Genomic DNA, 26,722 nt, shown 5'->3' with positions numbered 1-26,722 from the left:
TGTAAGAATATCTAAAAACATTGGATATAGGCGAATACTAGAAGTATTCCAAATCTTGAATATTAGGTCGATGATAAATTCGAATACTACGAATATCTCCAATATCGCGCCATACGTAGAAGTTATAATTGTGGATCCAGAGGTACCCAAAGAGGAGGACAAACTAAAATATTAAAAAATATATTTGAATAACTAANTTTTTGAGTCAAACGTTGTGTCTTATATGCCGTAAAATACAGCAATTAATATACATTCTGTACAAAACCAATTCATTTATTCTTGCTGTCTTAATTCCAGATTCAAATAAACATGTTCGGGACAATGAATGCCTTTAGTTCTTCTGTATACTGGTTCGCTCTGGTAAAAAGCATTTTATAATTTTATAAATCATTACTCTTTAATTGAATAAATTATATGTAATATTTACCTTTGTATTAACTCCCGGTTTAAATCGAATTTTCCGCATCAAATAGATAATTGCCATTTTAATTTCCATTAAAGCGAATCTCATTCCTAAACAACCTCGAGGACCAATACCAAATGGTAAATTTGCATATTGGTGTATTTTTTCCTTATTTTCTGGGAGAAATCTGTAAAAATGTATTTATTTTTCGTAGCATTCTCTTGTCAGACTTTATTTTATTATTATTAACTCACCTGTCTGGATCGAATTTTTCTGGATTAGGAAAATAATTTGGATCGTGGCAGAGAACGTAAGTAGGTATAGCGATTAAAGTCGATTTAGGAATTACAATATTAGTGTCTTTTATCTTATAATCCTCTACACTCCTTCTCTCTAATCTATTTATAAAACAAAAGATATATAAATAAATTTAGCTAATTGTAACCTTTCTGGTTATGCATGCGATCTCCAGCAGATGCCATTAAAAATTTAATGCTTTTTTTACAAGAAAAACCTTTTCCGAAAATGAACGTAGATAGGACCAAACAAGTTTTAGCGTTAGAATCCTAATTAATTCTTCTACTAATGCATGGTTCAGAATTTTGAAAATCGTAGAAAATTCGTAAAAACTTAAAAAATTCAATTTTCCACGGTCTGCTCCCTTTCAAACTTTTGTTTCCACACGTTTCAAAAGGTTCTGGAAGTCCTCAGTTGTTAACTGATAGATGATGTTCTAAATACTTTAGCAAGTTCTGCAATGAAATTGGCTTTCACCTTTTCTCATACACTTTTTCCTTTACCCAGTACCAAACTAATTAACTAGGAAAAAATAACAAACTAATTGTAGAATTCTGTCGGATGGCAGTTAAGTTTAAAATAAAATTGAATATATAGTCTGTTTAAAAAGGAATAGCCATTTATTCACTTTCAATAGAATAAATCGTTCAATTGATCTCACAAGTCAGTGGAGATATATTAGATACATTGTTTTCACAATGAATGCACAGTACCATAACCCATGTTGGTTAAAAGTAACAATTGTATCTCGAGGGTAATGGGACTCTGCCATATCTGGACAAAACACGTAATTTCCACTTAGTACTTCATCAAGAATGAGAATAGTCTCTCCTTAATGCATGTCGTACTATAAACATATTTCCGTGTTAATTAAAAAGTGTAGACGATGCGAAGCCAAATCGTCCGTAGGGCTTATAGATAACATACAAAAACCTTCGTCGGAAACTTTGAGTGATGTTTAAGCTTCACTTCTGGCATAAATAAGTTTCTACTTAGCACTTATTTTTCTCACACTCAGAGTCATCCGGTGTAAAATATAATTCGTTTTCATAGCAACCTGAATTGTTTTCCGGCCGCAAGTCTTTGTGCAATCGTCGGAATAATTTCGTTTGATTTTCTAGCTGCTTCACAGTGTATTTTGGTGAAGAATTCCTCTTTGAAATATTTTGTACTTTCGACCCAAAAAGACTGCCCCTTTTTACTAACAGCAGCGTCAGCTAGCTCCTTTCGTTACTTTAATTCTTTTCTTTCATTTTCTTCAGTGTTTGTTCCCCATTCTCTTAATCACATATCACCCTTTTTTGAATGTATTATAAAAACTAAAGTCTTGAATATATAACAAAGATTGTACAATATTCGAATAAAATTAAATAAAAAGGTAAAATAATTAAGAAATGAAATATAAATTTGAAAATTTAAATAATTTCTGTAAACATTAAAAGCTTAGCTTTTAGTATAGTAATCTAAATAATGTTTTACATCTAATTATTCACAATAAAATAAATAACGAATTAATATTAAAGTATACCTCGGATTAGGCGAATAGAATCTGAGAACTTCCTGAACAACAGTTTCAAGATACTTCATTCCAAATACTGTATCATAATCTAGTTCTTCCTAAGAAATTGGACATTAAGAAATTAAACATTTAAAAAATCTGTCGAAATAAATCATTATATTATTCTAATTATTAACTTTGCTAATTAACTAGAGACATACATTGTCTTTTACAGTTTCCTTTATTTCTTGATACAGTTTTTCTTGAACCGTCTGGTTAATTGCTAGTTCGTGAGCGAGAAAAGAAAGTGTAGCCATAGTTGTGAAGTAGCCAGAGATGAAAAACATGACGCATTGAGCCACGATATCATCCATTTCCAATACTAAATTTAAAATTTCGAATTGTATTTTGTAAAAGAATTTCTAGTACAATTATAACTAATATTATAAAACTAATAGTTACTGAAACTTTTAGTTTCTGTCGTTCTGTGAAATATGTATTACATTTCAATTGTTATACGTATTATATATAGAAAAAGTATATATATTACAGATATTTATTTAACTAGCATTTAAAGACAACAAAATTCTTATTCTTCTTTGGTTTTAAACGTATCAGTTATTTTATTAAAAATAAATTATCTATCTTTTTGTCTTTGTCCCTTAAATTCTAAATGTTTTAAGTTAATGTAATTATTTTTTTCAGTTTTAAAAAGTTACAGTTGTTGTTTGCCACCTTCAGATCTTTTAACTTTGTATAATATAAACTAATTCAGCAGTTTGTCTATTTCCCTGTGACATCGATCTATGCAATAACGCAATACAAAAATTCGACATGTCTCAAGAGATTTTAGAAAATTAAGTTTATTAAAGAAGCCTGAAAGGTTCAAATAATCTCTAATCTTATATTATATCTGACATAATTGCATTATTTTATTTAAATAAAACAGTAATTAATATAATCAAGTATAGAGTATTTTCAAAAGATACAATTAAGTAAAGAATACTTTTGTTATACAAAGAAATATTAAATCATTCTTTAATATGTTAATTTATTTCAAAGAACGTCATTTTTATTGTTTATTTTTGATTTATTTAGTGATAACAAAATTGGGACTTACTTTTCTTCTGAGAACTATTCTCATTATCGTTTTCCGCATCTAACATCAATTGTAAAAAGTCTTTACTTTTCGAATCCTAATTAAATAGCAGCCTATTATAAACTTTTTCAGCGTAAATGTTTAAAAATTAATACGATTGAATACATATAATAGACGTAATACTTGCTTTAGATTGTTTTCTATTGTTGATCACCTGCATAATTGCGTTCTTGAAAAATAAAGACATGGAAGGGTCGAAAACAGAAAGACGAATGAGTCGTGCGAAACGAGGTAACATAACTAGAATTCAATTGAAATGACTCTTAAACATATTACACTGAAACTTATTTAATAAAAAGTATGATATTAATTCATAAAGAAAATTAAATTATAAAATTTTTAAGCCATTGAATACATATAATAGACGTAATACTTGCTTTAGATTGTTTTCTATTGTTGATCACCTGCATAATTGCGTTCTTGAAAAATAAAGACATGGAAGGGTCGAAAACGGAAAGACGAATGAGTCGTGCGAAACGAGGTAACATAACTAGAATTCAATTGAAATGACTCTTAAACATATTACACTGAAACTTATTTAATAAAAAAGTATAATATTAATTCGTAAAATAAATATAAATATTCAGTATATAATTTTATAAATGTATAATATGAAGAATAATTTAATCATATTTGTCTACAGTAGAAACTGTGAAAAATACATCCTATTTAATGAGTATTTTCTTTTCATCGGTCGCACGTCTTTTTATTGTGATCTGAACAAAATGTCATAGTTCGGTGACATATTTTTGTTTGTCTATTTTTATAGAGTTATATTTGATTTACTTTTTAAAAATATTATTTCAATTTACGACGTTGAACTTTCATGATAAAAGAAATAACAAGACTACTTTGTGACAGTTTTCCCAAGCTATTAGACATTATGCATGGTAATGTTTTCAATAACTAAAAATATAAATGCAATATAACACTTGTTATGCTAGTTATATAGCAATACAAGCTTCGTTATGTTTTACAATTATATACATTTTATTATAATCCGCGACATAACTAATACATTTTATATTATAATTATTAATACCCACTTGCTATTAAGAATCTCCACGCGGCAGAGTTTAAGATTTGGTCAGCAGCTTTAACAAAAGGATTATTCGGATCGTTACAAGAATCCAGGTTCATTCCAAAAGCGCATCTGGCCACGACGTCAATAGTGTAAGCACCAAAAAACCTGTAAATGAGCCATTTCTTTTAATTATGTACATCATTTATTGGCATTTTACATTCTAAATTTTTAATAAAAACTAATCAATAATTTGAAAATCAAATGACATTCCTTAATCATTTTTATGTAATCTTTAATTAAACGATAGCATTGTAAAACTGTTTCTTAGAATGTGTACATAAAATAATTTTGCAATTTTCTGAATTATTTGGCATTGTTCTTCGTTGTTTTAAGTATTTTTGATAGTCGGCATGCCTGCACTTACTTGTTAACATCTACTTCTTTTTTGGTTTTAGCTCCTTCCACAAGATTATTTTCGAGTGTTTTACAACAATCGTTAATTGATTTGGACATCTGAAAATGAATTGCTTATTTCAATTGTCTTTCAATGGTGAGTTACAAATCATAGAAATTTAGAGCCACTTACCAATCTCATTTTCCCTGAAGTAAAGGTAGGAGTTATAAGATTTCTAACTTCTTTCCATCTTTCTGCACGCAGTACAAAAAGCATTTTATCTATAATTGGATCTCCAAATTGAATGTCCTGAAAGAGAGATTCCAGAATAACTTATTAAATAATTCTTGTCAAATTCGTAATCGAAAATATTAAATGAAAAATATATGTTCTTACCCTAATCTCAGAAAATACATGGAAATCCTTGACTAGAATATCTTTCAATAGATCTGGATCTGCGATTATAAGTACCGGATTTGTACCTTCGTATATCCTATATTTGTATAAATTATATATTTTATATTATGTAAATATTAAAAGATTATCATTTTAATTATCTGAAAAAATATCTTTACCCAAATATTTTGCCATATTTGTTATACCAAACTTGTTCTGCTTTTCCTTGATGCTAAAAAAATACAATTTATTAAGTTTAAATTCACGTTATTTGCTTCTGTTTTGTAAGAATAATTACATATTTGCGTGGCGTAGAAGATATATTAAACAGAAAATTTAAATTTAATTCTTTGTAATAACAAAAATTCATACGAAGAGAATTATCATAATCTGGAAATTTAGCATAATATTTTTTTTATGAATGCTTTAATATGAATAAAATATATCTGGAATATTCTTTTCAAAAAAGTATATTATTCATTATAATGTTTAATAAGAAACTGTATTTCTAGAATGAATGCTGCTTACAGAATTCAAGTCAAATCTGAAAGAACCTGTGAGTGGTATGGGAGGTACTTCTGGAATTCCAAGACGTTTCCAGTAACCAAAATTTCTTGTAAGATATCTAGAACATTTAAAATTTCACTTTTAATGAAATTGAAAGTATAATTATGCAAATTTATATCGTAATATTTATTTTATTTTAATTCAATAGAGTCTCTAGTAACTGTGGATCCAAATAATCTGAATTGAAAAAGAATATTTTGTCAATAAAGAGAAGAGTAGTATAGTACATAGTACAGTACATTTCGTTTCACAAATATTAATTTAATTGGTTGATGAGAGATACTCGAATACAGTTCTAAAAATTTTTTAAAATTTTCTCTGCTGACTTTTCATAACAATAGGAAGTTTTATAAATTAAAGAAATTTTAATTTGTAATTGTAGGTTTACGTTTGTTTCAATTTACAGTTGCAAATAAAATTAAGTATTTTACTATATAATTTATAAGTCATTAGGTCTAACCTAAAAATAAATAACTGAGTAATAGTTATTAAAGCAATCCTATTTAACGCTGCCTGGAGAGATATGTAACAGTACAAACTCAGCCAGATTTTGTAAACCGACGATTATGGACATGCTGAAGCGTTTTCCGTGAAAAAATAATTAAGTTCACAAACCCACCACTACAGGAGTTTGTAGCGCTGCGAACGACAAAACCAATACGTAATATATATATAATGAACACAGTTCTATTGGCAATTTTTAGGTATAGAACGATCTATGACATGTGAAACCATTCGTATTATTGGAGATCAGCAACGATGATCACGATTGTTCTTGAACGTGCCTTTGTTATAAGGTAGTTTAATGCCAATGCTGTGACTGCGGTTCGACGGTTATGACACTAAGAATTTGAGAAACTTTTTTACGCTCGCAGCGCCAGAAATTCTGCAGTGATAGGCTTTGAATTAAATTTTTTATTTTCGAAAATCTCTTCAGCATGTCCGTAAAACAGTCAGCATACAAAATTTGATGAGGTTGAATCGTTATATCTCCTTCCAGGCGTTAAATAGGTGTACTGTACTTTAATCACGATCACTCTGCATATTATAAATTATTGTACAGTATATTGGTAATTCCAAATTCAGCTTATTTAATAAAAGTTTACCAAGATTTATGATTCTATCTTTCTAAAATAATTTCTAGCAATTATTTTTAGAACATAAATAAATATGTATTTGATTAAAAAAATTAGAAAACATGGTTTTATTATTGAAAATTTTATAAAAATATTTCATAATTGTAGACGAGAATTATTCTGTCGTTCTCTCATTTACTATTTGTCCTTTTCTTTTATAATACACTAAATATTTCAATAGAATTACCAGTTAGATATTCTGGATGGCTTCTACCGGTTCGTTCACTTAATTTTTAGTTGCAAACAATCACCATTCAATTCTCCATTCAACTTTTTATTAACTTTTCTTAGAGAATTATCCTGTTCATTTTTATCATTTATATTTTTATATGCACAGATATTTATAACTTAACAAATGCAGTTTTATTGGAAAAAATTATATTCATTTACAGCATTGGATGAAGTGAAGTTTTCTGGAATAGGTTTCAAATATCAAATTCTATTGACTGTTGAACACAAGATTGTGTTATTAATTAAACACTTGGCTTTTTTCCATCTTTATTTACTTGACATAAACACTTAAAACAATCGGCTTTTTAAAGCTGATTGTATTCACTTTGGTTATGCACACAATCTCCAGCATATAGCGTGATAAACGTAATGCTTTTTGTATAAGAAAATCCTTCTAAAAATTATCGGAAACGGAAGCAGATAGAACTAAACAGTATTTTACGTTATTAGGAAAATAATTACATTTTAAATGTCATCGTGTACATAACTAAAGAGGTTACAATATTCCAAAAACGCTATGAAAGTAGAATTTTTAAAAAGAAATAAAATACAATCGACAAAAAATTTATGATTATTACATAACTTTCTTCATATTAAGTTTTAAAGCTATATATGCAATTTCTTTTTGTAACTATGGAAGCTTGATAGTGTTCATAGTTACAATAAAACTAGCAGAAAATGAACATTCAAATGTCCTGGACGCAAATGTGAATAAATCTATTTAAAATATATAATATAATTTAAAATATTTAAAATAATATAGATATAATTAGATGAAATCGGGGGCGCTTCCGACGTTCGTCAGTGTTGGTGAGTTTTTGAGAGAGCTGTTTTTGTTGAATTATAGCGCTTTGGATATGTTTGCTTTTACAAAGTGTTTGATTCTTTATCTTGGTTTCATCAAAGAATTTGATATATATTTATTATTACGTGCTTTATTGGTAATTGGAGGTATTGAATCTAATCCTGGACCGATGTCTCGTACTCCACCTTCCTCCCCTATTTCAAAGTCGTCCATATCAGTTGTTGGAAAACGTCAAAGATCTCCTAGTGAACCGACTTTGAAATCTCAGCGATTGGAAAAGTTTTTTCTTCCTTCGGGTTCTTCTTCAAATGTACCCCAAAATTTATTTTCCTTTTTAGAGGAAAAATTTGATACCATTTTGACTAAACTTGAAGATTTATCTACTAAATTCGAATGGCTGGCAAATTTGCATAAAGATTTTGAACAACGTCTTCTCAATGTAGAGAAGAAGGTGGAGGAAATTTCTAATTTAAATACCTCATTTACTGCTTCGACCTCCTATTTCTTATATCTTTTAGATTCATCGATAAATGAACGTCAGAGAAATAATATTGTTATTGCTGGTTTAGAGGGAAACTCGTCTGAAATCTTGTCCTTGGCTTCTGACATTTTGTCATCTATTAAAAGACCTAGTGGTGACTCAATTTTGATAAAAGATCTTAAAATAATCTCAAAAAATAAATTGGTGGTGGCTAAACTTGACATTGTCTCCGATAAAAAACTAATTTACCGGAATGTTCATAATATTCAGAAGAGAGAAGGATGCTCTAGGGTAAAGTTTTTCGATGATTTATATTGGAGATCGAGACTTAGGAGGAAAGGTCTTTTTCCTTTCTATCAAGAGGCTAAGAAGACTGGAAAAGATGCGTATATGAGAGCTGATTGTCTAACAGTAAACGGAGAAAACTTTACGTTTGATTTAATAAGCAATAAGCTAATGAAAATTGAACCTTTTTTATTACCAGGGAAGACGTTGGATCGACGAATGGACGAGAATTAAAAATTTCAACTNACATTGCAGAAATTGCTTTTAGCCCTTAGTATAATTAAATTAATTAATTAAAATATCTATAACCATAAGGTAGATAATAGGAAGGGCTTATCACACCAAATGACAATGGGCACAAACGCTCAAAAATCAAAGTAAAAAAGTTTAATAAAACAAATAGGGTTGTACAATAAGATGATTACATAATCCCATTGTCATTTGGTGTGATAAGCCCTTCCTATTATCTACCTTATGGTTATAGATATTTTAATTAATTAATTTAATTATACTAAGGGCTAAAAGCAATTTCTGTAATTTATTAAAACAGTTTATATTTTATAAGACTGCTCAAAAGTTGACATATCTTATCAGAAAAGAATACAGCATAAATAAAATCTGTAATCGAATCGTCTGATAATATATAATATCTTATAGATAATATGTAATACTTTGTCATTTGAGTTGATATGGATAATAACTCAAAAACACACATATTCTTACTTCATTTTTCCTTCGTGGTAATGACATTTTTCTTTATACAAAAATATATAAAAAGTATTATTAATATATTAAATTTTATGAAAAAAACAAAGGAAATCTGTTAAACAAACTGAAAAGTCATTATCGGAAACTTCAAAATGACTGATAAACTGAAGTAAATTATGACATTATAATTATTTTTAAAAAGTTTTGAACAGTTTTTCTCCCAAAAATACTGTATATCAATAAATGAAAATCTCTAAATACAAAATATAACATAGGATAGGTATTATATAAAATTAATATTATTTAATTGGAGAGTAATTTATTTTAAAAATTATTTACAGTAATAGTAATAATAATAATAATAATAATAAATTTGAAAAACTGATGATAAGTTATATATTTTAATACCCTAGTTTAATTAGACTTGATGTTAAGAAATATGTAGAATAGATTGCAATATTTGTTCTATTATTTTTTACACATTTTTTACAATATTTTTACTTATATAAAAACAAATATTTTGTTGTATTTTGTATGCAAATCCTGTATTAGCTTCGTCTAATTGACGGTAATATATTTAAAACAGTGAGTTCGGTTTCGTTCAAAAATTACTAAACGTTCTGATGCTTTTTAGTTTACAGTATATACAGTTATTTAAATAATTATTAAATTTAAAACTAAACTTTACTAAAATGTATTTTTAACAAAATACTTACAAATATAAGGCTAAAAAAATTCCTATGGGAATTAAAACAGAATACGGAATACCGTAAAAGTCTGTCATCTCTATGAATGATAAGAAACAAGCCGATCACTCTTTTATGTACTCAGATAGCAGACTTAGAATTGCACAACGTGACGACATAGTGAATAGAAGAAAGGATTGCGCAACGTGGCGGCATAATAGACAGATGTAGCCAATCAATTGTTACCTAACCTTTATGTAATGAATACGTAATTCTGAAAAAACCATATAAATATATATATTTGATTTTTCTGATTTTGTACAGTATGTTTTATGGAGAGTTTCCCATAGAAAAAAAGTGTTACATTTTTAACGTCTTCTGCTGGAGATGGTGTGCGTAGCCGAAAGGTTACAATAAGCCTTAACTATTGAAATATAACGATGCTTTCTGGATTAACAATTTTGGGAAATATACTTAATCATAAGCTAAAAGAATTATAATTTATATAATTATTCTAAGAATTTAGATTAGAATATGAAGAATTTAACAGAAAGTAAAAGTGAAAAATGTAATAAAAGTACAAAATTTATAACAGGTCAGTAATATACGAAGTGACATTTGGCAATTTTGAGTCTCTCATTCAAGATAGAAATCAAATCTTCTGAATCAATCTTCCTTTTCTATAATATAATATGTTGTATGAAAAATCTTATTATTATTTCACATAAGAAAAACATCTAAAATGTGTATTGTCTTAAGGACGATCTATACGGACTGATTTTTATCGTCTGTCGTGCATGATCAATCCAGATGAAACAGACAAAACGTAGTATATGGACAAGTTTGAACCTAGTGAAGTCTGACGACCTCTCTAAAGTTCTGGGGAGCTGAAACATTACTTTTAAACAAGGCGGTAGACAAATCGTTGCATGTAGACACTCTTCTGTCTGTTAACTTCCCGTAGTAATGTATCATCTTTTGGCGGTGCCAGATGAGTGTTGTTTTTCTTTACCTTTTTTTAAGATGTCAGATTTAAGAAAGTGGGCTCGTAACATTTTTACTGAACTTATAGAATTTTATAGTAGTTTATCTTGCTTATGGAAAGTTATATCAAAGAATTACTGTGACAAGAAGAGAGAAAATCAAGCATATGTCGCTGCGATTAATAAATGTGGAGAAGTGGATCGTGACGATACTAAAGAGACAATACGGAACTTTCTTTTTTGTTTTTTAATTTTACCGCGAACATTCAAATAATTGTTAATATCAGTTCATCTATGTATCTCAGGAAAAGACTGAGCGAAGGAGGAATAGTGTGATCACGTGTTTTGCGTCATTCTTAGTTGATCATGCAAGACGTAACGCTGCAAGACGCTGATAATAAAAAGTTACCTGTAGTCTGTCCTTTAGAAAGCTCATATTTTAGCGATAAACAAGACAAATTGTTATAATATATATAGTTCAATAGAAATTTGAAATTAGTTTCTAAACTCTCCAGTTTAAATTATCGATAACAATCTTAATTGCATAATAATGATTTGAAAGTGCTTATTAATATGTTGCTAATTCTTAGAATTATACAACAAAATATCTTCTTCACGTAGTCCAGAGTTGGCTTATTTTACAGACTTATCACACCTTGTAGGATAACTGATGAAAGGAATACGTTATAAAGAATTGTTTAATATTTTTAGTTAAAGGATAGATTTTCCTTAAACGAAGAGTATAATACATAATTGTACCATAGATATATCCTTAACTGAAAAAGAAGGAATATTATATAGGTCTGTATAATAAGCGATAAAAAATTTTGTGTAGAAATCTTGGTGGTGTATGGTATTTAGAAATCTTGACACATAATTTATACCAGTCATGTATTTATTATAATACATTTTCTAGATATTGTACTATTAATTCAGTATTTAAATCATTACATTTATTATTATACATTATTCACAGAGAAGCAGAAAGAACTCACGCTTTGCTTTAACCAAAATTAAAAACAAATAAATATATAACAGAAACAAATAAACTAGTTCTTTCTAAAATGCATTCTTATATTTGCATATTCGTTTTGTAGAATTGCATTGTTAGACATTTGATTATCTCATTTATTCGTTTATTCATATTTACAAAAACGTTTAATGCACATTTATTCCTTTAAACCATCCCACCTTTTTTTCACTAGGACCCAATTTCTTTTGCTGTATTTTGGTTTAACAAAGTAAAATTACACTTCACACTTTTCTCTCTCAAGAAAACGAGGAGTTTAAAATATGTCATTTACAATTAAAATTTACCATAAAAATATTCTACATGAATACATGCAAAAGCTGCTTAGCTGTAGAGAAAAACAGTAATAATAATAGCAACTTATTTAAACAATAACATTTTTTTTTCCCGAATTCAACTAGGTAAAGGATACTTGAAGTCTAATATAGGCCGTTTGGAGTATTCATTTTTCTGTGGAAGTTCTGAACTTCACATACAAGACACATATCGATTTTTTGAGTCAAACGTTGTGTCTTATATGCCGTAAAATACAGCAATTAATATACATTCTGTACAAAACCAATTCATTTATTCTTGCTGTCTTAATTCCAGATTCAAATAAACATGTTCGGGACAATGAATGCCTTTAGTTCTTCTGTATACTGGTTCGCTCTGGTAAAAAGCATTTTATAATTTTATAAATCATTACTCTTTAATTGAATAAATTATATGTAATATTTACCTTTGTATTAACTCCCGGTTTAAATCGAATTTTCCGCATCAAATAGATAATTGCCATTTTAATTTCCATTAAAGCGAATCTCATTCCTAAACAACCTCGAGGACCAATACCAAATGGTAAATTTGCATATTGGTGTATTTTTTCCTTATTTTCTGGGAGAAATCTGTAAAAATGTATTTATTTTTCGTAGCATTCTCTTGTCAGACTTTATTTTATTATTATTAACTCACCTGTCTGGATCGAATTTTTCTGGATTAGGAAAATAATTTGGATCATGGCAGAGAACGTAAGTAGGTATAGCGATTAAAGTCGATTTAGGAATTACAATATTAGTGTCTTTTATCTTATAATCCTCTACACTCCTTCTCTCTAATCTATTTATAAAACAAAAGATATATAAATAAATTTAGCTAATTGTAACCTTTCTGGTTATGCATGCGATCTCCAGCAGATGCCATTAAAAATTTAATGCTTTTTTTACAAGAAAAACCTTTTCCGAAAATGAACGTAGATAGGACCAAACAAGTTTTAGCGTTAGAATCCTAATTAATTCTTCTACTAATGCATGGTTCAGAATTTTGAAAATCGTAGAAAATTCGTAAAAACTTAAAAAATTCAATTTTCCACGGTCTGCTCCCTTTCAAACTTTTGTTTCCACACGTTTCAAAAGGTTCTGGAAGTCCTCAGTTGTTAACTGATAGATGATGTTCTAAATACTTTAGCAAGTTCTGCAATGAAATTGGCTTTCACCTTTTCTCATACACTTTTTCCTTTACCCAGTACCAAACTAATTAACTAGGAAAAAATAACAAACTAATTGTAGAATTCTGTCGGATGGCAGTTAAGTTTAAAATAAAATTGAATATATAGTCTGTTTAAAAAGGAATAGCCATTTATTCACTTTCAATAGAATAAATCGTTCAATTGATCTCACAAGTCAGTGGAGATATATTAGATACATTGTTTTCACAATGAATGCACAGTACCATAACCCATGTTGGTTAAAAGTAACAATTGTATCTCGAGGGTAATGGGACTCTGCCATATCTGGACAAAACACGTAATTTCCACTTAGTACTTCATCAAGAATGAGAATAGTCTCTCCTTAATGCATGTCGTACTATAAACATATTTCCGTGTTAATTAAAAAGTGTAGACGATGCGAAGCCAAATCGTCCGTAGGGCTTATAGATAACATACAAAAACCTTCGTCGGAAACTTTGAGTGATGTTTAAGCTTCACTTCTGGCATAAATAAGTTTCTACTTAGCACTTATTTTTCTCACACTCAGAGTCATCCGGTGTAAAATATAATTCGTTTTCATAGCAACCTGAATTGTTTTCCGGCCGCAAGTCTTTGTGCAATCGTCGGAATAATTTCGTTTGATTTTCTAGCTGCTTCACAGTGTATTTTGGTGAAGAATTCCTCTTTGAAATATTTTGTACTTTCGACCCAAAAAGACTGCCCCTTTTTACTAACAGCAGCGTCAGCTAGCTCCTTTCGTTACTTTAATTCTTTTCTTTCATTTTCTTCAGTGTTTGTTCCCCATTCTCTTAATCACATATCACCCTTTTTTGAATGTATTATAAAAACTAAAGTCTTGAATATATAACAAAGATTGTACAATATTCGAATAAAATTAAATAAAAAGGTAAAATAATTAAGAAATGAAATATAAATTTGAAAATTTAAATAATTTCTGTAAACATTAAAAGCTTAGCTTTTAGTATAGTAATCTAAATAATGTTTTACATCTAATTATTCACAATAAAATAAATAACGAATTAATATTAAAGTATACCTCGGATTAGGCGAATAGAATCTGAGAACTTCCTGAACAACAGTTTCAAGATACTTCATTCCAAATACTGTATCATAATCTAGTTCTTCCTAAGAAATTGGACATTAAGAAATTAAACATTTAAAAAATCTGTCGAAATAAATCATTATATTATTCTAATTATTAACTTTGCTAATTAACTAGAGACATACATTGTCTTTTACAGTTTCCTTTATTTCTTGATACAGTTTTTCTTGAACCGTCTGGTTAATTGCTAGTTCGTGAGCGAGAAAAGAAAGTGTAGCCATAGTTGTGAAGTAGCCAGAGATGAAAAACATGACGCATTGAGCCACGATATCATCCATTTCCAATACTAAATTTAAAATTTCGAATTGTATTTTGTAAAANAAAAAGAAAAGATATATAAATGTATTTATAATTATTATCTTTTCTTACAAATAAGATTTTATAAAATTGATTATTATTATTGTTGTTGTTGTAAATTAATTTAAAAAGTTAAACTACGCATATTATTAACGTCAGTATTTCCGTAATGATCTACTTAATCTACTATTATATTTAGGGCTGACGACAGAGAAGCTCTGAAATTCGGGACCGAATAGGGCGATGTTTTCAACTTTCTTCTAATAGCTGCACCCCTACTTGGGAAATTTTTTGTGGCACCCCTATTCCATGCCAATGTAGAGTTATTAAACTTTTCGTATTCATGTAATTGTTATGACACTGCTCAGCACCAACATTTTGCGGCACCCCGGTTGAAAACTACTGGAATAAGGTTCCATCCAGAACTTATACGATTAAATTTTAATTATGAAGTCTAGAAAATAAACTTAAGTAATTTCAGGTGTATAAAGAGAAGGAGGGAAAGAGAGAGAGATGTGATAAATCGAGAATGTCACGTCAATAGAAAGTATAAAGTGACTCAGGCAACCCTAGGCCCAGTGTTGTAATCGCAATCTACGACCCTACTAAAATGGTTAAAGCAAAATATTGATAACGAGCAATTATTTATTGTGACATAGTCACAATGCCTGGCTGCAACTTTTAATCATATTCTTAATTTATTTAATTTGAAATATATGTTCTCCATCTCAAATTAGTGGTATCTTGCTTCTATACATTATACTTCTGTTAGCAATAGAGTCGAGCCAATCATCTGTCTAACTCCTTTTAGGGGAAACTTTTGAATTAAAATCATGTAACTACCGGTTTAAATCAGAAGTTATTATACAGTTAATCGGACACAACTGCTCCCGATATTTTCACATCTGTCTCAATTTTCATCTAGCTAACACTGTTCTTGAGATTAAGGTAGGACAGACAGACAGACGACAGTGGAAATTTATTGGTCTGTTATGGAACAGTGGAAATTTATTAGACTACTAATTGGACTACAATTTTTAAAAAATTGTAATCCAATTAGTAGTCTAATAAATAATAACTAAAATGCACGGTACATTATAAAAATAATTCATAAAATTATACAGTAGACCCCTATAACACGGGTTCCTATAATTACAATTCCTATAAGACAGCGAAAAAATTGCGACGGTATCCGTAAAAAAACTCCTATAATTACGTAAAACGTCATCAACCAGCCGAATTACTTTCCGCCGTCCAGCGCCACGCTACGGAGAGATTACTATCGTCTGTACAGTATTATATATAAATTATATNACACTCGGTAAGTAATCCTACAATTTTTTGTTTATAGCATAGTTTATACGGATTATTCCCAAAGAAAATATATGTATTTTGGAAATGTTGAGTCGGATTAGTCTAGAATCGATTAATTTTATGGAAGAAAACCTTTCAAACAGCCGTAATCCGCAAACTTCACACGTGTCGGGCTGTGATTGGCAATGACTTGTAAGAAATCGGATTCATAAAGAACGGAACGTATCTACCGTGTTATAGGGGTGTCGACTGTATAAAATACACAAAAAGTTTAAACAAAATCAATAAAGTAAATGTATATCATATAAATTTTATTATTGGATTTTATGTCAATATAAATGATATTTGGTTTTAAATATATTTATCTTATCACATTAAAATAACTTAATCTGTAAATGATTTATACTTTGCTCATATTCAGTTTCTTTAATCTAAATATGTAATCGGTTCAACCATCATTATTTTCAAGGAATTATCACATCCAGACTCCGCAATTACTAGCCAATCAACAAGTTTATTTTACCCAGATGCATTTCGGAAATTACAATACTGTATTTCCCTCCTCAGTGGGTTTTCTTCCATACAATTCTAACAAGGCACAAAGACTCTTTCGATACACTCCCCAATTTTACAATACAGTAGAGCGTCGATTATCCGAAAATCAATCATCCGAAACGTCAATCATCCGAAAGAATTCCAGTCGGCAAATTTAAATTTTCGCCAGTGCTGTGGCGCAGCGATCTTTGGCTATGTCTTGGGCTACTCAAGTATTTTACGTTTTTGATACTAAATTAACTTCTGAAGTATAATTTTTTTATTGTTTTTATATTTTTTAATATATTTATTTTGTTTGTACAAAATAAAAAATAACTTTTTACGATACAATAGTCTTCGTTTGGCTTAACATCGACGAAAATTCAACGCAAAGCGACACGCAACGGAGAAAAGTTTCAACATAGGATAAATTAATATATTTTTTCGTGCATAATCGGTTATCCGAAACATCGATCTTCCGAACAACCCCAGTCCCCAATTGATTCAGATAATTGACGCTCTACTGTATTCCAACCGTTTTGACAACTTCCACATTAAAATCATATTTACCAGTGTTTTTTTTTTCGTTAACTACACTATATAGTACCTTATTATACACAGTCCTTACCATTATTGCTTTCATTCGTTGTCTTCCACATCATTCGCCAACATTGACGAAAAGCACATAGATAAAAAATTATTTTAATATAGAAGTAGTTAAAACCGGTATTTGAACCGGTTATGTATTGAGATTAATCTGTAAAGTATAAAAATTCTGACAAAGAAATTAATATAAAATTAATTATTTGATTGTTCGGTATCACAACCGTTGAAATCAGATGATATGTTTTGTGTTCTAAAATTTTACTGGAATATGTTTGAGTGTCTAAAGATGAGCCGGTCAGCCCGAAAGTAGGCCTACTTAGGCTTTTTAGCCTAAATACTTTGTTGTCTTTATCTTAGTCCCGAAAACACTAAACATCTGGCATTATATTTAATTTTCCGCAACAAAATGAATTAATATTAAATTATTCAAGTATACCTTGGATTAGGCGAATAAAATCTGAGAATTTCCTGGACAACAGCTTCAAGATACTTCATTCCAAACACTGTATCATAATCTAATTCTTCCTAAGTGAACATTTTAAGAGCGTTTTATCTTTCAAATAAATTCATTGTACTTTCAATAAGTTATTATTCTAATTATTAACTTTATAATTTAATTATTGTATATACTTACATTGTCATTTAAAGTTTCCTTTATTTCTTGATACAGTTTTTCTTGAACCACCTGATTAATTGCTAGTTCGTGTGCTAAACAATTCATTGTCGCAATTGTTGTGAAGTATCCAGCCAGGAAAAACATGACGCATTGAGCAACAATATCGTCCATTTCCAATACTAAATTAAAAATTTTGAATTATATCTTTTAAACCTTCATTATTTAACGTGGCATAATACAGTTATAATTTACACGATACAAGTAACAATTACTGAACCTTTTAGTTTCGGTCTTTCTTCTCTATGAAATCTGTATTACAATATATTCGAATTGTAACCAATTCGAATATATTGTAAAATCTGGAAAAGTCCACGTGGTCAATCATTGATGATGCGCAAAATGGCGAACAAATACCAGTATTCAGTGGATTTATCCACTCTGCCACAGGTGAGCTCGAAATGTTAAGTCGTTTTTAAATAGTGTAAAGAAAATACTTGCTTATGTGACCATTCCTAAAATTCTTCTCTAAAATTGCAAAAGTAAATGTACAGTACTTACGTAAGTTAGAATTACTGCATATTGCAAAGTATGCAGTATTGTGTGAATTTTTCATGTTACTTAATTAATTAATTTTTTATTTACTTTTATAATCTCCGTGAAACTTTTAGTAGTATTCATTACAGAACTTTAATTACAGGTCTGTAAGTAAATTTTTTCACAATTCCACTTGAATGGTTGGAAATTATATAAGGTGGCACCATAAGTGAGGCTTTACTGTTTCTTAATTTATTTTAAAAATGTCAATATGTTTTTGTTTATTTTGGATTTATTAGTGATATTGACATCTGAACTTACCTTTCTTCTCAGAAGTATTCTCATTATCGTTTTCCGCATTTAACATCAATTGTAAAAAGTCTTTACTTTTCGAATCCTAATTAAATAGCAGCCTATTATAAACTTTTTCAGCATATATATTTAAAAATTAGAATTTTATGATGAATAATTGAATTTTCATAAAGAAAATTAAATTATAAAATTTTTAAGCCATTGAATACATATAATAGACGTAATACTTGCTTTAGATTGTTTTCTATTGTTGATCACCTGCATAATTGCATTCTTGAAAAATAAAGACATGGAAGGGTCGAAAACGGAAAAACGAATGAGTCGTGCGAAACGAGGTAACATAACTAGAATTCAATTGAAATGAATCTTAAACATGTTAAACTGAAACTTATTTAATAAAAAGTATGATATTAATTCGTAAAATAAATGAAATTTCACAGAAATAGATTTTTCACAACAAAAATGTTTTATTCACACTTATTACTTGTTTCTGTTAAATATAGATTATAACCCAAACTTTCAAATACACATTGTAAGTAACTTTCATATCTAATTTTAAGAACATTTCAGAGAATTTAAAAATAAAATTTTTACTATTCAATGTTTTGAAAAAAAAATAATATTCAGATCATCAAAAATCATTTTTGTTTCATTTATTATTGGGTTGCAATTTGGAAAAGACCAATAAATTCCCACTGTCATCCGTCCATCTGTCTCCCTTTAATCTCGAGAACGGTATTAGATAAAGGAAATTCGAAACAAGATTTGAAAAAATTTGGGACAGGATGCCCCGATTAATTATAAAGGAACTTGCAGTCTAGAGCGTAAATTATGTGATTTCAATTCAAAATTTTCCCTGAAAGCAGTTCCCCTGACCGGTACAACTCTATTGTTAATTAAAGAAAAAGTATGATGTACAGGGGCACGCCACTACTAATTTGAGGTGGATAGCATATATTTTAAAATAAATAAATTAAAAATATTATTAAAAATTGCAGTCCGGCATTGTGACGATGTCACAATAAATAATTGCTCGTTTCATCTTCATTGTTATTTATTAAATACAGTAAATACTTTTCGTTATTTATTAACAAAAATTTAAAATGTCATCAGATATATCATTTATTTTTATGCAGCAAGAACATACCAACGGATATATATATGTTACTGTGAAAGACCGAAATTAGAGAATGTCGATATTCTCCGGTGAATGTCGACACATACAAAATACGTCGGTGAAAGACCGAATATTTGGTTATATTATTATACCTTCGAACAATCGCCGGTGTATGTCGACAAGCACAGATAAGCTTTGGTGGAGGTCGAAACGACACCCGAAAAGCCGATGTCGACAGAGAGGCGACAGTCTGTCGCCAAATCCTTTGTGGATAGTCGGAGGTAGGACAAGGTCGTACCTCTTTTTCCGGTAATGGTTTGGTGGAAATCGCCCACTCTTTCACTGCATGGAGTTTCTGTTCTTTTGATCCCGTGGGGTGGGAATCGGTTAGTCAGGTCGAGTGGCGGAGGATGAGAGGGGTCGTCGGTAAGGCGTCGGCGATATCCGAATAAAAGACACCATTAACAGATCAGTTCGTAATCACGTAATAACGTAATCAGGTTGTAATTTGTAAAGAAAAGTTACTTTTCATAGATGAGATTTCTTCTCAAGAAATATCGCTGAGAGAAGCAGCTACAGCTAAATCGAAAAGTAGAGGGTAAGGGTGCGACTATGCAGACGCGAGCGAGCGAGAATATGTGGCAAGAAGAGGCGAGACGCGATAAATATCAAAACCTGTCAGATATGTGCGAGAACCAGAAATTCGCTTTCGCTAGCGTTATTTCTCGCTTCTCGTTTGTTCATGGTTTTCCTTTGCGAAAACTAAATCGCTCGCAACCTGTCGCTCGCTCTAAATTCGCGTCTGCATAGTCGCACCCTAAGGCTATACAATCAATCAATCTTTTATTAAGGCACCATAGAAGTAGATGCCCGGTACCGCGAGGCATAGCCGGGCTACAAAACAAGATAACAGGTGAATTACAAAGTGTGGGAATTTATGCAATGTATTGCAGCAGGGTAAGGCTATACAGTAGACCCCACTATAACACGGAATTATAGGGGTCTACTGTACACGCTCTCATTGTAAAAAGAAGTATTCCACGAATAAATGCAGTTGTAAAAGCAAGGGACTCAAAGTGCCATAACAGTTTAAGTTATTGCAAAAAATAAGATTGTACAACGTCAATCACATAATTTATGTGTAAGTTTATTATTGTATTATTTTCTTTAATGATTTAGAACGTACTGTTCATTTTAGATTCAACAGTTTATTTACATGCGCTGTAACTTAAGCTTTCTCCTATTTTGACATATTAAAAAGTTGCATTCTTGTCTTAACGTAATAAAAATATTTTTATTCAACATTCACCATTAGTGCATGCTGAATGTCGACATTTGTCGGTGTAAGTGAGAAATAATGATATTTAGCAAATATTTCGTACATACACGAAACGACTGCGTGAATGCTGACATTCACAGGAGAATGTTGACATTCGCCAGATATCGGTCATTCACAGTAACATATAGCCTATACACAACTTATATATAGATGTTATATATATGAACATATGAAGAATAATGTAATTTTATTGTAAACTGTATAAAATATATCCCTTGTAATGTCCATTTGATTTATCAATATAATCGCTTTTACGTTTTTATGTTATGGTCTGTACAAACTGTCATATTCGGGTGTCACATTTTTGGTTGTCTATTTCTATACAGAGTCGTGTTGTTCGAATTCTTCTTGTTTTAGCACTTAATTCAGAATTAAAGAAAAATTGCGTTACAAAGTTTTATAAAGACACTACCATTAAAAGGGGGAGATGGTTTGTCCTACGTGTAGTGCTATCTGTTATTAAATTTTTACAAATTTTAATTTTTTGCTAATTGCTAAAATTGTTTCCAAACTCTAAAAATATGTATTGTTATCGGGAATACATATTAATGTAACGTTTCAACTATATCGGAAATTGGGTAGTGGGTGGAAATTAAGTTACTTTATCCGGACAGATAAACAGAGAAGTTAAAAAAAAGTCTACAGACTAATTAGTCTACTACATACGGTATATACTTATGACACTGAAACGAGTAAATATGTGTATCAATCGTTATGCATAATAATCTTTCCAATAACTAAAAATAGAAATGCAATATAACACCTGCTATTCTAGTTATATAGCAAGACAAGCTTCGTTATGTTTTACAATTAGGCTATATAATTTTTATTATAATCCGCGACATAACTAATACATTTTATATTATAATTATTAATACCTACTTGCTATTAAGAATCTCCACGCAGCAGAGTTTAAGATTTGGTCAGCAGCTTTAACAAAAGGATTATTCGGATCGTTACAAGAATCCAGGTTCATTCCAAAAGCGCATCTGGCCACGACGTCAATAGTGTAAGCACCAAAAAACCTGTAAATGAGTCATTTTTTTAAATTAATTATGTACATCATTTATTGGTATTTTACATTCTAAATTTTTAATAAAAACTAATCAATAATTTGAAAATCAAATGACATTCCTTAATCATTTTTATGTAATCTTTAATTAAACGATAGCATTGTAAAACTGTTTCGTATAATAGAAAGAATATATAAAATAATTTTGCAATATTCTGAATTATTTGGTATTGTTTTTCGTTGTTTTAAGTATTTTTGATAGCCGGCATTCCTTCACTTACTTGTTAACATCTACTTCTTTATTGGTTTTAGCTCCTTTCACAAGATTATTTTCGAGTGTTTTACAACAATCGTTAATTGATTTGGACATCTGAAAATAAATTGCCTAACTCAATTATTCTTCAATGGTGAGTTACAAATCATAGAAATTTAGAGTCACTTACCAATCTCATTTTCCCTGAAGTAAAGGTAGGAGTTATAAGATTTCTAACTTCTTTCCATCTTTCTGCACGCAGTACAAAAAGCATTTTATCTGTAATTGGATCTCCAAACTGAATATCCTGAAATGGAGATTTCAGAATAACTTATTAAATAATTCTTGTTAAATTCGTAATCGAAAATATTAAATGAAAACTGTATGTTCTTACCCTAATCTCAGAAAATACATGGAAATCCTTGACTAGAATATCTTTCAATAGATCTGGATCTGCTATCATAAGTACCGGATTTGTACCCTCGTATATCCTATATTTATATAAATTATACATTTTATATTATGTAAATATTAAAAGATTATCATTTTAATTATGTTAAAAAATATTTTTACCCAAATATCTTGCCATATTTGTTATACCAAACTTGTTCTGCTTTTCCTTGATGCTAAAAATAACAAATAAAGTATTTAAATACATTCAGTGAAGGAAAAAAACCTATGATTTTAAATATTTATTAAATCGAATAACATCTATTTTATCAACTTTACAAAATTATATTCGTGGATTTCTTTAAATTTAAATTTGTATATTTGTTTCTCTTATGTAAAAATAGCTGTATATTTCGGACGAGCGCGTGTCCGAGGCGGCTAAGAAGCAAGATTACCGTTCTAGAGACCCGGGTCAAATCCAGATTTTTTTGTGTATGGTATTTTGGATATATTGGGCCCTGCCATTCACCACTCTCGGGTCCCGACTGTGAGCTTTTTAATCATACCCAAAATAGGTACGATAAAAAAAGGCCCTCTTAGTGCCTATATAGTGAAAAATTCAAAAAATTAAAGATACAGTGGTGCCTCGTATAACGTACTGTACATCAAGATAAAGAGTTTGGACTGTTATTTTGATCAACTCCAGTTTTTTCCAAATGATTTTCACCTAGAGTCTAACTGATACCTTACTCATTTTTTGGAATTAAAATTGGAGTTGGTCAAAATAATTGTCTAAACTTGCTAGGCTTAATAGGATTCCTACGTTAATTTTTTTGATCTACGAATGTTTTAAAACGAATCAATAAAATCCGGAACGTATATTGTTTATTATAATTTTTATTAAGTTTTGCTAAAATAAAAAATACTTACAGAACTCAAGTCAAATCTGAAAGAACCTGTGAGTGGTAAAGGAGGTACTTCCGGAATTCCAAGACGTTTCCAATAACCAAAATTTCTTGTAAGATATCTAGAACATTTAAAATGTTATCTTTACTTAAAACAGATTAATTGTTGAGTCCAAAATATTTGCCAAATCATAGATTTCAATTTCAAATTTTATTTTATTAACGCGTAAAAGAAAAACCTAAAGGAATTATACCAGAAACATGTCATGATATTTCCGTTAAGCCACGATGACACGCGTTTCTATTCAACGTTTTGAATTGCCATTGAGAGAAAACTTTTTCCCAAATTTGAATTAGCCAGAAAAGTAAACATTGGACAAAATCTCTAATAAGAACACGAGAAAACGAGAGATCCGACAGTCCAGATGCTCCGTGAAACAGTATTAACATAAGATGTAAACGTCAGGAAGCTGAGGAGCTGTGCGGGGATCAATCTACAACGTACTCTAATCGTATCCATCTTTTATCGACTCCGTAAATCCATCGACACGTCGTTACCACCCAACGAAGCCAACGAGATTTGTGCAATAGTGTGAGTTTTGTAAAAAAGTATTAGAGAGGTTGCCGCCGACGTTTTCACCGCAAAAACATGTACGTCGGACGTTCAACGCCGCTTTCCTAAAGCCCTAGAAGTTTGGCAATGGTGTTTGGGACGTCGAGCATGATTCCACTGACTATCCAAACACCATTGTCAAACTTCTAGGCTTATAGGAAAGCGGCGCTAAACGTCCGACGTACACGTTTTCGCATTGAAAACGTCGGCCGCAACCTCTCTAATACAGTATTTGTAAATTAACTTCAAGCGTATAGGAAAATGAATGTATCACCCGTTTTACACAAAATAAATCATGTTATTGATTAGACTGTGTGAATAGCCAATCTTTGTAGAAATCCACGTAATCTTGACGTTTTACGAAGATAAGTTAAATTAAAATGAGAAAAGTAAAACCGCGAGTTAAACATGCCCATAGCGAATTATTCCGACGATTAACGAGAAGCTGTCCCAAATACAAATGCGTATTTCCTATTCTGTCTCTATTTCTCACAGTTTGCTGCTTTGTGTTGCGATTAGTGACTTAGCATTGACGAGAATCGAATACAGACAAATTAACCGTACTGTACATTGGATTAGTAGTATACGGTAACGTGACACGTGGGTGATCTGCCGAGACTTGGGAGGACTTTCTCTGGAAAACTGGCCCTTATTTAGATGTTAAAACATGAAGGAAACCAGGAAAAATTCACGTGGCCAGCTCGTTGGCGAGACGACCAACTACTAGTGTTCAATGGTTACCGACAAATTAGCATTTCACGCTTTCTATTCACGCTATTCATGTACTCAATGTGTCCTTTCCTACTAAATTAATCATACTCTACAATTTTGTGATTGATTTTATTTCCGTATTGTGCTTCGTTTTCAAGATAGGAGCGCTAGTTTTCGAATTTTACGGCTAACGTGCTGCAAGCGCTCTCATCTTGCAGCAAATACTTACTTTACTCATTTTTACTGTAAATACACATCATGTTCAAAACTAGCTGTGTTTGTCAAGTGACGTGGGTGTTTAAATTAAATTAAAATTAAAATTAATTTCTAGAGGAAATGTAAGATTAAAGTTAACATAAACCTACGCTCAACGCATATTTGTCTCCCACCCCTGCCATTTAACTAAAATTTCACACTGCATTCGCAAAGCTGTTCTTACGAAAAAAATACTATGTTACATTAATTTTGTTTTTATTTATCTTACTTTATTTCTAATTACTGTATTACAATATTAATATCAACTCAATACAGTATAGTGTTTATGGTATGGTATAGTGTGGATTATGATATTAGTTAGGCCAATTTTTAATAGTAATTTCCAAGCAACCAGTAACTACATTTACCAATTCCTATGGATGATGTTAACTGAGAATCTACTGTAATGTTCATTAAATAAATTATAAATCAAAAACGAATGGCATACAAGTTATATAAAATAATTGAAATTATAAAAGAAAAATAATTATAATTTTAAAATGTACTTACAGATATAAAGCTATAAAAATTCCTACAGGAATAAACACGTAATAGGGGATACCACAAATGTCAGGCATCTTCTGTTAACAATGTGACACTAATTTCCTTTATATAACCTTACATTAATCACATTCAATTATATAACTCATCTACGATAATACATAATCCTGCTTAACGTTTAATTCAAATATTTAATTTTAAATATTGTATAAATATTGTATAATTCTATAATAATACTAATTTAGCACAGTATCTTTAATTAATACACTTTAAATAGTATTTATTTAGCTGAATAAAATATTGGAAAAGACGAATCAGAGAGTAAATGTACTGTACGTACTGTACGTGTGATGGAGTGTGTCAACAGTTATGGAGGTCAAGGCAACTTTTTTTATTTTTTTGTGTGTGAAAACGTTATTGTTTCAGATAATAAAGTAACAATTCCAATCAATTTTATCAAATTTTATTATTTGTTTGATTCTGTCCGCTTCCGTCTTCGAGGATTTCCGGAAATGAATTTTTTTCGAAGAAAATGCATTAAATTTCTAACTCCATTTCCTGCATAACCAATTTGACGTCACAATCAGCTTTAATATATGATAGAAATGCATTTAATTTTACACGCTATATTTTTGCCAGTGGGCGTTTCGTATTATTTATATACTTGTTTATGTTTCTTCGTTTAAAATAAAATTTCAAGTTTACTATTATATTAAAAAATTGTGAAGTTGATAACAAAATT

At 29.9% G+C, this 26,722-nt stretch overlaps 1 protein-coding gene across 1 annotated transcript; it reads right to left on the bottom strand.

The window, feature by feature from the left end:
• Positions 1 to 216: 216 nt before the first annotated feature.
• LOC111621915 lies at positions 217 to 26,070 on the bottom strand. Its single transcript, XM_023364166.1, has 28 exons — positions 25,990 to 26,070; positions 23,926 to 24,022; positions 23,179 to 23,231; positions 23,000 to 23,096; positions 22,796 to 22,912; positions 22,634 to 22,722; positions 22,223 to 22,365; positions 19,116 to 19,228; positions 18,894 to 18,969; positions 18,057 to 18,217; positions 17,859 to 17,947; positions 13,035 to 13,178; positions 12,805 to 12,967; positions 12,707 to 12,734; positions 10,101 to 10,170; positions 5,700 to 5,796; positions 5,351 to 5,403; positions 5,172 to 5,268; positions 4,968 to 5,084; positions 4,806 to 4,894; positions 4,404 to 4,546; positions 3,735 to 3,847; positions 3,319 to 3,394; positions 2,420 to 2,580; positions 2,229 to 2,317; positions 658 to 801; positions 428 to 590; positions 217 to 357 (listed from the first exon to the last, which is right to left on the bottom strand). Exons 1-28 carry the CDS (start codon positions 26,055 to 26,057, stop codon positions 274 to 276), a joined length of 2,934 nt encoding a protein of 977 aa, XP_023219934.1. The 5' UTR covers positions 26,058 to 26,070; the 3' UTR covers positions 217 to 273.
• Positions 26,071 to 26,722: the final 652 nt, after the last annotated feature.

The sequence above is a fragment of the Centruroides sculpturatus genome, unplaced genomic scaffold, assembly GCF_000671375.1.
Source record: "Centruroides sculpturatus isolate CEXI.00-Female unplaced genomic scaffold, Cexi_2.0 scaffold31, whole genome shotgun sequence".
Lineage (NCBI taxonomy): Eukaryota > Metazoa > Arthropoda > Arachnida > Scorpiones > Buthidae > Centruroides > Centruroides sculpturatus.
This window is presented reverse-complemented; position numbering and strand designations above follow the sequence as displayed.